This window comes from Natrix helvetica, assembly GCF_964273705.1.
Source record: "Natrix helvetica genome assembly, chromosome: 3".
Classification (NCBI taxonomy): domain Eukaryota; kingdom Metazoa; phylum Chordata; class Lepidosauria; order Squamata; family Natricidae; genus Natrix; species Natrix helvetica.
The window spans coordinates 83,091,299-83,107,508 of NC_138549.1; the positions used below are offsets into that span (position 1 = coordinate 83,091,299).

Sequence of the window (16,210 nt, forward strand, 5' to 3'; positions counted from 1 at the left end):
TTTATATGATTTATAATATCTAGGTGAATATTCAATCTGAAATCTTTCTATAACCCTAGAATAACATAACAGTTTAATCCCTTTCCTATTGGTAAAAACTAATAAAGGAAGTTACAAGATTGGGAATCTTTTCCACGCATATCGTAATTCAAGACAGAGAATGCAGCACTTCTGACAGATATAGTGAAATTTGGAAAGCTCCTAACATTTCAAGTTGCTGTCTTCTCTATAAACTACACATTTGTATAGTCAAGAACAGCAATTGTGTTTTCAACTCTATACACTCCATAGAAACCAAGTCTGAGATCCAGAGATCCTATGTAACCCATATTCTTTTTATTTTTTATTTTGCTTTTTCAAAGAATCAACCCCCTCTCCATCCAAAGCTGTTCAATCCATATTTTAATATCTAACTTCTTTATACTGAATATTTGCCACTACCAAAGGAAACTCCCCCCCCCCCATTTTATCTGTGCAATATTTTGATCGGATTTAAAAGATTAAGCATAGATTAGTATACAAAAGCTGCAGCCAACATCTGCAACAGTGAACTGGGGCAGCTCACAGTATGTTGGCAGAACATAGAGGCCAAAGTAAGAAATTGTATCAAAGATTACTTAGCCTACAATCAATCTGAGTTCAATTGCAATTTTTTTATTTGAAGGCACTTTTTTTCAGACTCGTGTATCTGAAACTGATGGCTTATTGCTGCTTTCAAGGAATTAAAATGAATATTAGTATTTGGTTTGGGAACAGGTTGTGCTACCTTGTATATTAAGGTGCCATATTTATATTCATTCACTTAGGCTTATTCTGTATCTGAGTTTGTATATTTCTTTTCCTTCTGCTCAATAATTTTCAATCTGTTTAAAATATGTATGATTTAGAATTCAGTGGTTCCTGGAAATGTAATTGCCTAGTTCAGTTGTATTTTGATGTATTTTGTAAATGCAAAAGTTGCATATATATATTTCTCTTTTACAGTCATATTGTTGGGATATTAGTTCTGTCATCTTTATTTTTTAAAAGAACTGCTAATAAAAATGTGTAATAATGAGAAATGTCTCATGGTTATTTATTGGCTGAAGAGCTGTATTATACAGAAAGTAGACTAATTCCTTCTTTTATGCTCATGTGCCAATGAATTCCAACTACTGGAATTAAATGTATACAAGATTACAGCTCTGAAGGTTGATTAGAAATGACTGGGTTGTAATCTTTATCTAGGATTGAGCTATGTTATTTTAAATACAATACTGTAATGTCTTGGAAATAAATCCTACTTCAGATTTATTTCCAAAGAAACATTATATGTCCACTGCGCATTTCCTTATTCCCAATATTAAAATGAATATTCCCTAAGCACATTGTTCAAAACCCTGTCTTAATATAATGTCATTCCAGCTAGAGGAGACATTAAGAGTCTTGAATTAACATTTAGCTACAGATCTATGATTTAGATTTCAGTAAAGCAAATCTGCCTTTCTGGTCCAAAATTCTCCAAAAGTTAAAAGTCTGTTTCAAGTTAAACTTTATTCTTGGTGACTTTATTCATACAGCTACATGATTTTCCGCCCCCACTAAAATTAGTGGAACTTTAACAGATGTACATAGGCATTTTTATGTGTTTGTATGTGTTGAAATTAAAGACTCTAGTTATTATTTACTTGTTGGATTTTATATCCTACCTTTCATAATGCAGTTCAATGCAGCATTTTCTCCATCTTTTTTTCCCCCCTCGCAGCAGTCTCAATAGGCCTAAGGTTACTGAGTTTCCATGGCTGTGGGTAAAGCTGAAACCAGGTTTCCCTGGTTCTATTCTGTTACTTTAGCCCAGGGGTGCAATTCAACCGGTTCTATTCGGTTCGGGTGAACCAATAGGAGTGGTGCCGGAAGGCTCCTCCCACCTGCCTGGACGTGATCACGTCCTTGTTTTTATGCTCTGCGCATGCACGGAAGGTCCTGAGCACGCACGGAGGTGGCACACTCACATTTGCGAACCGGTAGCAAAGGTAAGTTGATTTCACCCCTGCTTTAATCCCTGTACTACACCGGTTCTTCAGTGCATCTTCCAGTGACTATATCAGTATGGTTTGCCTGGCAGTGTTACAAAAGTGGTTTGCCACCGCATTCTTCCAAGTTGTTTTAATTTCCTAACAGCCCTTTTAATTATATATATAGAGAAAGAGTGAGTTCTGTAAATCTCTGCTTTAGACCCTACAGAAGAGGATTCAGAAATACATCCATGCAATAAACCTCAACTGCAGCTAATGCTTTTTACTGGAGTTAAAAACCAGAGCTTATTTGGCTTATAAGGATGGGGCTTACTCAGATGCTAGAGACTCTGAACCGCATTTATACAAATTAAATGATACTGTAATAGACTGGATTACTTTAGTGAAACTCGGCATGTCTTAAAGTCATATTTATTGTGCATAATCCTAAAATGGGAGGAAAAGAATCTTAGCCTGCTTACTAAATCCATGGAAGTGTTTTTCTGCATAGTGCTGTTGACCCATTTTCGATGAGAAAATAATGACTGGAAGTACAGTGCACCAGGAGCCTCATTACTGTATTTAAATAATTTGCCCAATTGTCAATACACCAGCAGATGGCACTCCTAAGATTTTGCCAAGAGGTATTTAAAAAGAATTTTGAGCTGGGATATGTGGAACCGTCAGAATAGCACTGCAAACATTGTTTTATAAATATAGTGTTATTTATATAAATTTTGGTTATCAAAATTTTTGATTTGTGCATTATTTGTGCCAGTTCAATGAGCTGTACAATAATCACAAGTGGAATGTTAACTGCTATCTTTTACAAATATGAAACGAACAATGTAATTGATGGCTGCAATAGAATAACTGAACAAAGGAGACAGAAGAAAGATTTTTGAAAGTAATATTTAATAGTTGAATCTGAAAAGGGTTATAATTATTAATTTCCTTATAATATTAAATAAAATAAAACAAAAAATCAAGTTATCTGGGGAAAATGTCCTTGTAATCATCCATTCCCACTGTCTTCTTCATAATGTGAACTCATTGACACATTCAGATTAAGAATATTACTGATAGTTTTAGTCATCTAAATTATTACTCTAAGATAGAATGATGTTTGACCTGAACCAGGGTAACAACAGACCAATCAGATGCCACAGAATCTAGATTCTTGTGCCTGATCAGTATTCTTAGTGCTTATGCTGGTCAGTTTGTAACTGACATTGTGAAGACAAGTATCTGGAAGGCCTAAAGGGAAAAATAAGTAAGTTCTTGAAAAGTTCTTATAATTTTAACTTTTAATCTGTTAGGTTCCTCTGAGGTTTTCTTTGGGAATAGCACCCAGAATACAGTATCTTCCAATACTATGGGTTAAAAATACTTTCCAACATTTGTATCGTAAGAGAAATATTACTGCTATCATTCCGTTTAGGTCTTCATAAAAAGTTTTTAAAAAGTAACTTCTTTAGTAGTTAGTAATAATTGTAAAATCATAGTACCATATGCCTAATTTCAAAAGGTTGTATTTCTTCTCTACTCTTCAAGGCTGAACCCAAAAGCCAGTTGACAGCATATATATATTTTAATCACATGTAACTACTATAACAGTGGTTACATCCTTGGTACCATTCATGAACATATGTACAAAATGTTAATTTGAAACAGTCAAAAGGCATCCTATACAATTTTATATGAAATTAAATTTCACTCCGTTTGTAAGAGTTTACTTTTAAATCATCCTGTGCCCGATCAGCTTGAATGCTTTGAATCCAAAAATATAGGTTGGTTGCCTGTTTAAGCCTTTATTTAATTTATGGGACACAAAAAAAGGAAGCTAGAGTTTCCCATATTTATGAATGGAGTTATAATGATTATTTATTTATTAAATTTGTATTCTGCCCATCTAACTGATATAGTGACTCTAGGTAGCTTTAGTAATGTACTAACGCTTTGAAGTGCTCAGCGGTGTAAACATGGCATCAATCAGTAGCACACATAATTCTCACAGGAAAATATGCAATTGTTTTAAAGAGTTGCAGACAAGTGCTCTGTGTGCACTGAAAAGCTCCCTTTTGAAAATTGTGCTGCCCAGCCTTATAACCCACATAAAATAATTATAAGCCATGGAACAGATATTGTTCAATATTAATTAAAGAAAACATACTCCGTATGCAGCACAAATCATGGAAAGGAATGGAAAGCAACATCATGCCATATAAAAATAGGGCTTTGCTATTCGGGCTTCACAAATTATTTGGAAGAAGTGCTTTAGTTTTGTGTGAGGGCAGCACCTCTCTTCAGTTCATGAAAGAAGACTCTTTCTGCTCAAGTTCAAGAAAAGAAGGTGCCATAATACTTCAAAGACCTTTTAGAAATGTCACCAGATGTGGTAATTTACATAAGCTAATTTTAGTAATTATAGTCTCTTCAATGGCCATTTCTGAAAGAAGCCTTGTCATATGTAATGAATGAAAACTAATAATCTATACCACGGGTGATACATTTGTGGCGTCACATTGCCGTCACGTGATGTATCGTGACGTTTTCCCCTTCACAGAGCAGGGGTAGGTGTGGTCTGTGCATGACCCGTCCTGCCCACGGGTTGCCAGTTTGACACCCCTGATCTATACCAACAACATCTTAATGGATTTGACATCAGAGAATACCCCAATGATCATCAGTGTGTGTTATCATCTCCGTTAGTTGTTACTCTATTAATAGTGGCTAATGGTTTGAAAGCAGGGATGAAAAATTCTAGCCCATTGACATAGCCTGTGTAGCCACTGTAGCCTCCGCATCCCCCAATTCTATCTCATCACATGTGCAAGTAGCATTATGAAATTGTAATATGTTAGGCTTCCATAAAAAACAACAACAAAGCTCTTTTTTCACTTTTCATTTTTAAAATGTTCTTAGATATGGCTTTGAATTATTTTAAACACCATTGTATCCTTTGCACTTGTACAATCAATAAATTACAATGGCCATGTTCATATAACATACTAAATCTAAAGAAACCACCTTAGTGTAATGTAATGTGATGGTTAGTTCACACAACATGCTATGATGTAATGTAGAATAGAATAACGGAGTTGTAAAGGACCTTGGAAGTCTTCTAGTCCAACCCCCTGCTTAGGCAGGAAACACTATACCAGTGATGGCTGCCCAAAGTGTGTGTGCGCCCAAACCCCCAAAATGCAATGTGTGCATGGCTCCCATGCATGTGCCCTGTCCCCATGCATCCCTGCACATGCCCCCACACATGCACAGGACCCACACACACATTCTCCACCCCCTGCATATGCATGTGTGGGCCCCCCACATGCACCCCACAACGCCCCTGTACAGCAGAGATTCGAAGACCAGCTGGCCAGCAAGAGGCATGCACGCCTGCACGGCAGAGCTGAACTGGGGTGACAGCTCATGTGCCTACAGAAAGGGCGTTATGTGCCACCTCTGGCACTTGTGCCATAGGTTTGCCATCAGGGCTCTATACCATTTCAGACAAATGGTTATCCAACCTCTTCTTAAAAACTTCCAGTGTTGGAGCATTCACAACTTCTGGAGGCAAATTGTTCCACTGATTAATTGTTCTAAGTGCCAGGAAATTTCTCCTTAGTTTTAGGTTGCTTCTCTCCTTGATTAGTTCCCACCCATTGCTTCTTGTAGCTTGTTTGGTTTTTATTTAAACAATAACATATTGTACAATATATATTTTGCAACTATATTACTGCATGTATATAAATTGCAATCATATAATGTATGTATGGGATTCTATATGTATAGCCATTTAAAAAAAAAGCAGCAGTAGCAGCCTTTTTAATTCTCTATCAGTCCCCAGTACTTAATCACTGAAAAAAGCAACTTTTTAAAATCAGGAAAGAGGGCATTTTAATTTTTTTTTTACATTAGCTTGAAAAAAACAAGGCTTTTAAAAAGGCTAATTCAGCAATTTTGAAACAGCCAGCCTTCCTTAATGAATGGGAGAGAAGCCTGGTGCTTGTAAGAAGCCAATAATACTTTTTTCCAAATCATTTTTGAAGTGTCTGCTGCCCAAGTAAACCCAAGAGTCATTCTAACAAGATTTCTAAAACCGAAGCTTATCCTATTCGCCCCTTTTTTATACAATAATTCTAGTGATGCGAGGCATGGGATCTAACTTTACTCCAGTCATGTAATGTGTTGATTGTGGTAAAACATTCAATTGCTGTTATTTTTATAATGGGTTAATGTTAACAGAAGTATCATCAGCTAAATAAGAAATGCGAGCTACATGTAGAAGAATCTATTCCAAAACACTTGAAGGAACTTCAACTGTTTGTTTAAACAAATTAACAAAAAATCATGTCTTCTTTGTGGGATATTGGAAAGATTCCTGACAGCAATAGATTCCATATATCAAGCAGTGAAATAATCTTTCATTTGCCTAGGGCTGAATAAGAGGTATTAACATATACTAAGGCAAAGGGGCATCATTTTGTTATAAAGTATAAATCAAGGGACATATTGGTTTGGCTCGATCAACTAATCTATGATTTGTTTTTGGCTTAGCCTATTGTATGAACACATCAATTGTGATCTATAAACCATAGTTTAGAACTGATCATGATGTGTAAACAAGATATGTTACATTAGAATATTAGGCTAAGTAACTTCACATATTTTTTTCCATTTTTTTATTCAAGGGATAAAATACAAACTCACAGAAAATAATCAAGAACAGAACAAAACTAAACAGAACAAAATTGTATGGGGGAGGGGGCATGATTTTGTTCCTTGCTTTGGCAGATATGCCATCTTGGCAAAACGTTTCTGAATCCAATTCTTAAATCATAGTTTGCCGGTTGCCTGAAGAAATTTCATCTGTTCCCGAGATGGATTAGAACTAGTTAAATGCCAAGCCTGCCTTGAAAGGTGGGGAAACCATGTTTCTTAAGCGTTTTGCAGCAAATATCATTTAAAGGTCTTACTTAACTCCAAGTGATCTTTTGCATATTGGGGAGGTAAGTAGGCTAAAAACATTTCAGCCTTTTATTTCCTATCAATTGTGGCACAAGGCGATGGTTTAACACACACACACACACACCACACACACCAATAGCGCAGAGGCTGAGGAAAGTGAGAGCGGGAGAGTCGAGCTGCTCATTTTTCCACAACCTGGCTTGGCGAGGCGGCCTCAGGTGCCATTCGGGGACAGCCCTTTTGAGGCGTCGCTTCTCGGCCCGAGCCCAGGTGCGTATGTAACAAAGCCCGTGGTAACGTGGTTGCCACCGCAGCGCCCGCTGCCTGGTAACCGGGTCCTGCCCCTTTAAGCCGCCGGAGGGCGGGACGGAGGCGAAGAAATCCTTTCCACCCCACCCTCCGGCCGGTTCCTCCGCCACTCCCGCGGGTCGCTGGGTCCCGGAGCCGTCGCCCTTTCCTTTTCCTCCTTTCGCGTGCTCACTCCCCATCCCATGCGGGCGGCGGCGGGGAAGGAGTCTCTGGTGGCTGCAACAGCAGCAGCAGCAGCAGCAGCAGAAGCGGAGGCGGCGGCTGGAGCGCAAACCCGGGCAGCCGGCTCCGGCTCTCCCTTCCCCGAGCATGTCCCGTTGCTGCTGGCGCTGCTTTTGGTGAATCCGGCTGGGCGGCGGAGCTCTTGCCATCGCTGCTGCTGCTGCTGCTGCTGCCGCCGCCGGCACCACCACCGGAGTACTCGCCGTTCCGAACCGCGCTCATGAGTACCGACGCGTCGTCCCGCGCGTCTGCGCACCTCCGCGCCCTCTTTAGGATGGAACCCAGCCCGCCTTTGGGCGCGGAGCAACTGCTGGGCGCCTCCGAGTTCCTCAAAGGTGAGCGCGGGAGAGGCCGGGGTGGCGGCAGCGACGGGGCTCGTAACTTTCACTCTCCCGCCCCAGCGGTTGACTTCCGTGCTTTGCAAGCACCTGCCTGGCCGGGAGCTGCAAGAAAGCCACCCCGAAGGGATCAGTTGGGTTAGATCCCCTGAATCGCGTAAACTTTGGGTGAGGGGAAAGAGTGTTAAAGAGGCGCGGGGAAAAAAGAGTGGGGTGGCCGAGCTGCGTAGGCACCAAGCCCCCCCCCCCATCTCGGATCTATCCGACGCCCAAGGATAGCCTGACCCGAGAAAAGATCCCTGAGGTGTTTTGATGCCTGCGGTGAAATGGAGCCCGAAGGCTTCCCGTTGAACGTTATAATGGCCGGTTGGTGGCTTTTATAATGACGGTCGAAGCCGAGAAGTGAAGATCAGCTTGTCTGGAAAGACCGGATCCTTCAGCAGCTCAACACCTCTGGTTTCCCCCCCCCCTTCCTATATTTCAGACCGACTTTATTTTGCTACTTTGCGGAACAGACCCAAAAGCACCGTCAACACGCACTATTTCTGTACGGATGAGGAGTTTGTTTATGAAAAGTAAGTTTGTGCTTTCTTTTTGCCTGCCCCCCCCCCCTCCCGATGCTTCTTCAGATAGCCCTGCTTTACTTTCGTTTTCTCATTGGAAACGTTTGTTTTAGTTCCTGTCGTCTCCAAGTGATTAGAAGAAGTAGGTCATGGGGGGCTTTTCTGTCTCTCTCTTTTTGTGTGTGCAGAGATTCGAAATCACATATAAGACAGCATTGCCATTGTGTTGTTTATAAAATCCTAGAGCTATTTTTAACTCTAATTGCATTGCCCTGTAAACTCTTAATTGGAAAGTGGATGTTTCTCTCTTTTCTTTGCCCCAAGTTTATTTTTATTATTTCTGCCAAAGGGACACTACTTTTCAGGGATGTTATGTTTAAATCGTTGGTCCGTGATTTAAAATACTTTTCTGACATTTATCTGCTCATCTTCTAAAAAAACAATAGTTCATCTACACTGGTTTAAGGGAAGTTTAGGAAAAACAAAAGATTATAGTGCACAGTGTTATACAGTTATTCTTCGTGTCTGTGTAGTTTGTGTTAGGTGCACTTTAGATAAAAAATATACTGCATGTGAAACACATCACTAAAAGCAAAGTATGTTTGCATTATGAAATTTGCATTTGAATTTATGGCAACAAAACCTCTGCTGAATGTTTATAACATTCTTGGTAATATGATTATTTAATAGAGACAGGAATGTGGTGGGGGGGGGGGTTTCTTAACTTGTGAACTGTGATAGTCCTTCCTGGAACAAAAGCCAATATCTATTGAGATTATTTTTGAAGGACTTTAACAAAATTAGCTTTCTTTTTACAAGACCTATTTAGACTGCTGTGCTCCATGGCCATTTTTCCAACTGGAAACTCTCTTAATGTGCAAAATGTAGAGCAGGTGGAACAAGAGAAAGGATTTGAAGTAATGTTATTACTAATAATATAATAATAGCTCAAAACTGGTCACCAGCACTGTATTAAATCTTACTGGGTGGAAAATAATTTAATGATCAAAGACTCAAAATCTTTCCGCCATCTGAAATGTTTAATATTTGTCTTTAGTACAGTTTAAAATCCATTTGTTTACATGAAATTAATTTGCATTGACTTAAATGGGATTGATAGATTTATTCATATAAAATAATACAGCCTAACTAGAAACAAACATTGTATTCTTGGATTACTCCAATGAATTACTGAAGCATTATAGAAAGCTTTCATCCTTGAGTTATTTAGTGTTTTATATGTACCATAGACTTTGGCTTGTATTTCCCAGAATTGGCCAGAGCTCCAAGATTGCACAACAGAATAGTTTGTTAAATATCCCTGCTTGCGAAAGATACATGCTTTTGCCTAATCCATATTATGATTTAGCAGAGATGTAAACAAGGTGAGATAAAACGCCCTGGGATTTTCTGTACAGTTGTAAAAAGTGAACACTTGGAGGTTTGTTCAGTAAGTAAGTGTATACAATTACAGATTTAATTATTTAATCTTACACACAACTGTTTAGCTGCTAACTCTGATAATACATGGAATCTTTTTTAAATACCCTTTCCTAAGCTAGTTATATGATTGTTAAAAAGTCTGTTGTGCAGTAACTAGCATAAGATCACATTCTTTGTTCAAAAGTTTATTTAAGTCTGATATAATTTCCCTTGACAAGAATTTTTAGTCTATCTTAATCTAAATATGGCTGGATGTGTCATCCACACACCTATAACCCAGGAGAATATAATCAATTGTTTTGAGAGAACATATCAAACTCACTGGCAAACAGGAAAAATCTAAGCAGTGTAGCATCAGTAAAAACAAAACCCCTCAATATATCTGAGAAATAGTACTTGTTGCTAATTGGTAGTATGTTTAAAGGTTTGGGCGAAAGTTTTACATGCTGATGAAAACACAAGAGCTTCTGTTATAGTCACCTGAAGCATGCCTAGCATGTTAATTTTGATGCGTTATTATTTAAGAATGTTCAGTTTTGGATGCTACAACTTTCTAAATACAGATTGTTTAAATCGACATTAAATCTGACTTCCATTGCTTTGTTATATTTAAGATTTCTTATTGGACGGATACAGTGTTGTGGGAAAGCTATCCAAATGATCAACAAGTGTGGCAATTAAAACACGGTGATATCAAATGCTTATAGAAAAGAGAAAATAAAAACATTTACATGTTAACACTTAAACATTTATTTGTTTAACACCTATTATAGTTATTGTTAGATTAATAAGAGTATTTGAAGTTTTGTATGGATGGAAGGGATATCTATGTAACTATTATCTTATCCTCCTCTTCAAGCAATTATAGTCACCTCTGAGCTGCATTTGGCCCCATTGAACTACACCACTGAACTTTGATTGCAAATTGCTGAACTACAGTGAGATCGTTTTCTGCTCTTTATTGAAATCAAGCCTAAAACAAGCAAGCTGGGCAATTTGCTAAGGTTAATGCACTATGTTAATACTGAAAAGGTGACATCATGCCATCATTACTCTGTCCTCCATGCCTCTTGAATTTCATGCAGTCATCACTAAAAAAAAAAAAAAAGTTGTTCCCTGGCCATATTATGTCACAATTTGAGCCTGCTGTATTTTTTTGTTAAAAACATCACTTTTATGACATATAAATGAAATATCCTTTATTCCAATCCTTCAGTGTTTTCACCCTCTTCACTTCTTTCTTCACTTCCTATTTCATATGATTGCTTAACACCTCCTTGAGAAATAATTGTGTTTGAAGCTTGAAGTTAATGGTTCTATTGAAGCCAATGATTATTTCAGTTTTTCTTTGCTTTTAAATCTCTCACCACTACTATTTCTGTAGTACTCATTTCTTTCAACAGCTGTAGTTAACTCTGCTCTGCCTGGCACTCTACTTTCTAATAGCAGTTACTGATTTTTTTTTCTACTATAACTAAATATTTTATTTATGTGTCTACTTGTAATTTTTCTATTGCTTCTTCTATAGCCAATTGCTCTTTTTCAGTTTTATCCACTTCTGCTGTTATTTTGCAGGCCCTTTATTTGATTTCATTGACATCAGTACTTTTAAAAAATCTTCAATGAAACATGCCTTCAGTTTTAATTTTTCATAATACTTAGGTTTTGTGATTTTGATTCTCTAACAAACCCATTTCTCCTGGATTAATAATTGCTGTTCATGTTCTTTTTTTCATACTTTGGCTGATTACCAATAGGTTGATTGACTTTTTTTTAAAGGTATGAACAGCTTCTTTAGATTGGATTGAATAATTCTTTGCTTTGAGTATGCCAAATATAAATGGTGACTATCTACCAATACACAACTAACTAACTAACTACATCACCACGATGTAGAAAAGATGTGGAGACTCTAGAAAGAGTGCAGAGAAGAGCAACAAAGATGATTAGGGGACTGGAGACTAAAACATATGAAGAACGGTTGCAGGAACTGGGTATGTTTAGCTTAAGAGAAAGAAGGACTAGGGGAGACATGATAGCATTGTTCCAATATCTCAGGGGTTGCCACAAAGAAGAGGGGGTCAAACTATTCTCCAAGGCACCTGAGGGTAGAACAAGAAGCAATGGGTGGAAACTAATCAAGGAGAGAAGCAACTTAGAACTGAGGAGAAATTTCCTGACACTGAGAACAATTAATCAGTGGAACAGCTTGCCTCCAGAAGTTGTGAATGCCCCAACACTGGAAGTCTTTAAGAAGATGTTGGATAGCCATTTGTCTGAAACGGTATAGGATTTCCTGCCTAGGCAGGGGGTTGGACTAGAAGACTTCCAAGGTCCCTTCCAACTCTACTATTGTATTGTATTATATTGTATTGTATTTTATTTTCCACAGATATGTACTTAAAGCTTACTGTAATAGTTCTAGGTTACTATATCTGGGCTGCAAATACCCAACTAGCCATTAGGTAGCAATACAGATTTCTGTATCTCCTTGCTACCCCTTCGTGGTGTTCTACTCTAAAGATGCAGATTCCCTATTAATGCCATTATCAGTAGTTGCATGTCCTTAATAATGTTAAAATGGCATCAATGGATTTGAGAATAAAATTGCTTCATCAAAAAAAAAACTGCATTTAGAGTGTATTGGACTCCTTAAGAATGCATTCAAAAGGATAGATGTTTTTCTTTTGGACATACAAAAAACCTTTCAGGAACATTGATCCATGTGGTATGGGTGTACCTGGTACTTTTCTGGAATAGTCTTTTAATGTGCACAGGTAGATTATATGGGAAAGCCTCTCAATATTAAAGATAATGTGATGTTGAATGTACACGTAGTTCTTTATTTACACCCATTTAGTGACCTTTCCAATTTACAATGATACTGAAAAAAGGGACTCATAACTAATATTTATGACTGTTGTGGCATCCCCATGGTCACTTGATCAAAATTTGGGCACTTGGTAATTGGCCTGTATTTACAACAGTTGCAGCATTCTGGGATCATGTGATCACAATTTGTGACCTTGCTAGCTGGCTTCCAAACAGCAAAGACAATGTGGAAAGCTGGATTTGTTTAATGACTGCAATGATTCACTTAACAATCATGGCAAAAAAAGGTTGTAAAATCCAGCATAACTCATTTAACAACCACCTTGCTTAGCAATGGAAATTCTGGTTCTAATTGTTGTAAGTGGATGATTACCTATATATCAAAACTCTGGGATCTGATTGTCTTTGAGGAACTATAGTTATACTGGGCATAGCGGGTAGCCAAAATAATTATACTGAAAAATTGGAAAAGTGATACTACATTATTCCAAATATTGAGGACTTTTGGAAATGTGCAACTTTTCTCTTCTGGGAAAGAGAATATTTTCTGATAGTCAAAGGATGACTGTGGAGATTCTCAGTCATCCAAGTCATGTTTGTCCCAAAGGTGCTTTTTCAAAAGGCAACTGGATTTTGTTTTTCCTTGAAGACATTTCGCTTCTCATCCAAGAAGTTTCTTCAGTTCTTCAGTTTAAAAACTGTAGACACTTCTTGCATGAGAAGCAAAATGTCTTCAAGAAAAAACAAAGTCCAGTTTCCCTTTGAAAAAGCACTTTTGGGATACTCACAGGATGAAGCAATATGATCTTTGGTATAGATTTTTATGATATTTTATAGTATACAATGATATTGTTAGGTATTTTTTTATTTACCTGATTGTAATATATTTATTTATTTTTAAATATTTTGATACTGTATAGTTTGTAATCTTCTGAAAATAAAGAATAAGAGGGGTGAGGCAGGAAATCTACTGGCAATCTGTGTTTCTGCAATCCCGATACAGTAGCTTCTTAATTCTATCATTGTTTTAGAATGCTCTCCATGGCCTTAGCTAATTATTGAAGTTATTCCAAAGGGCAACCCAATATTGTAAGCCTATTCTGCTTTTGGTTGCAAATATATACAGTTTTTTTTTCTCTGAAATACATTCAATGTGATTTGAAATATTTCTTTAAGTTTGTTTATTGACATTGACCCTCAAACCCGTTGGTATTTCTGGATTTTTGTTTGAACAAATGTTTATATATTCTGTGATATTTGATGTTTTCTCAGGCCCTTTTTAACTCTCTCCAATTCATCACCCTTTTTTTCTTTAGGCTTTTTACCAAGGTTGGAATCTGTACCTTGTGATTGTCCTACCACACTGTTGTGGTATACATATGCCAAAATCAGAGTGGTATAAACAGTTTATTTTGAGGGGAGACAAGTATTCAGTCACTTGCCAGTACCCCAAAATAGATAAATTTGTGGAGGCTTAGGGTCAGTCTTAATGTTGTATCACTTATTTGCTCCAACTGAACATCTGAAGTATATTATATATGTAATGTGGTTTTTATAAAGGCTTCTATGGGTTCGTAAGATTTCATGCAGGACATAACACAAAGCTCCTCTTGTGAATTTTCCCTTCTTATTATGAAAGCAATTAAACCAGTATTTACGTTAACTTTTCATCACCTTCCTTTGCAAGAGTTATTTCCAGTTGGATAGTTACATTCCGTTCTCTGCTGCTTCTTTCTTCTGCCCACATGCCTGATTATCATAGTGGCTTGAGTTGTTTTAAAGCAAATTATTTTTCCACTGAAAATATTTGCAAATTGTTGTTTATCTTAACATTTGCCCTATCTACTTTCTATTCACAGAGAGAAAGAGAGAGATGTAAGAAGCTAAACACAGCAGCTAAAATTCCCTGTTTCAGGCTGCTGCTGGTTTTCTATCTGTGCTTGGTAGAACTTGGTCTTTTGTGTCTTGCCTGAGTCTTTCAAAGAGATCTTTTGGAAAAAGTGAAAAGGACCCATAGTGCTACTTCCACTTTGGATCTTTGGTCTTCTCCAAGCTTCTACCAGGTCCACCTAGAAAACTTCAACTTTCCCTTGAACCAACATGTAGTTGTATAACACTGCCCTGCCCATTTTAGGTTCACTACCCAACATTCTTTTTTACAAAATCAACAACAGATGTTAAGCTGCCTATACTGTCTAGATTGATCTTGGGCCACCATCTTTCCAACCTTTTCCAGTTCCCCCTTCCCAACAGACCTTTTGTTTTTTAAATCTTTGTCTTCTTTACCGGCTCAACAGCAGTCTCCTCAGCCCCTTTTTCCTATGCAAAATCTTCCCGTGCTACTTCCTCTACTCAGGTTTGTTTTGTTGACTGAAAGAGAACAGTATCTATTTAAAGTCCTTGCATGGATACATAATAGACTGCTGAAGTTGCCATAGGTAGGCATTCCTCTAGTTTTGTCAGAGGACAAGTCAATCTTCTACAATTACAATTTATTCAACGATATAGTCAAAGTTCTTAGTGTTACACCAAAATTGTGTGCTCAATTACAAAATGACTGATTGCCTTGCCTCAAAGAGATAATCAGCCAGCTATTCTTGGGAGCCCTCCAAGAAAATATATTATTAGATATTTATTCTCTGCTCCCGGGATCTTGTAATCAGTAGCAAACTGTTGTTATAGGTGACACATTGCTACAGCTTTTAAAGCAAACAAGAGTTTAGTCATGCTTATCAGTGAATTCTTACTATATTTCATTAAAGTAATTTTTGAGTGCTACATACAGTATTATGAAAACGAAGCCTCTACTTTCAATTATTTCTTACATTTTTATTGTTTAGATTTTCATCATGCCCTTGTTACCTTATAAATACCTCAAGATGGCAAACAGACATAATACTTCTTCCTCCTTCTATTTTCCTCACCAGCAACCCTGTGAAGTGAGTTGGGATGAGAGAGAGTGATTGGCCCAGTCACCAGCTAGCTTTCATTTCAAGGAAAACCTTTTTTCCCATCCCCAATGGCATTAGATAATCTTAAATTCTACTGCTTGGGGGGGAAAGTTTTTTAGTTCCTCTGTGAATGTCTCTCACTCTTTTTAGTCGCTATGTTTTACAAGTAATCCTTGATTTATCACCACACTTGTGATTGGAATATGAGGCATGCCCAATTTTATGACCTTTTTTGTCATGGTCATTAAGCAAATCATCAGTCATCTAGCAAATTCAGCTTCCCTCGTTGACTTTGCTTGTCTGAAGCCTCTTGAGAAGGTCACAAATAGCAATTATCTGACAGTGGGATTCTGCAATCATCATATAAACATGCCAGTTGCCAAGCACCAGAATTTTGATCATGTGACTGTGGGAAAGATGCCATAGTCATAGGTTTGAGGAACAGTTGTAAGTCACATTTCTCAATGCGTAACTGAATAGTTGTTAAATGAACAGTCATAAATTGACCACTACTTGTTAGAATGAAAAGTGCCCAGTTATTCAAACATACATCATACATTGCTTCTTCAACCTTCCGGTCAATTTTA

At 37.6% G+C, this 16,210-nt stretch overlaps 1 protein-coding gene across 2 annotated transcripts in view; it reads left to right on the forward strand.

The window, feature by feature from the left end:
* The first annotated feature begins 7,383 nt into the window (after positions 1-7,383).
* CDC14A (cell division cycle 14A) overlaps positions 7,384-16,210 on the forward strand; it is a 67,282-nt gene continuing 58,455 nt past the window's right edge. Inside the window, exons 1-2 of one of the 2 annotated variants that reach the window (XM_081946295.1) lie at positions 7,384-7,831; positions 8,319-8,409. In XM_081946295.1, the coding sequence (XP_081802421.1) occupies positions 7,717-7,831; positions 8,319-8,409 (206 nt within the window). In that variant the 5' untranslated portion in view covers positions 7,384-7,716. The remainder of the gene's footprint in view (positions 7,832-8,318; positions 8,410-16,210) is intronic. The other variant, XM_081946296.1, reaches the window with a different exon arrangement.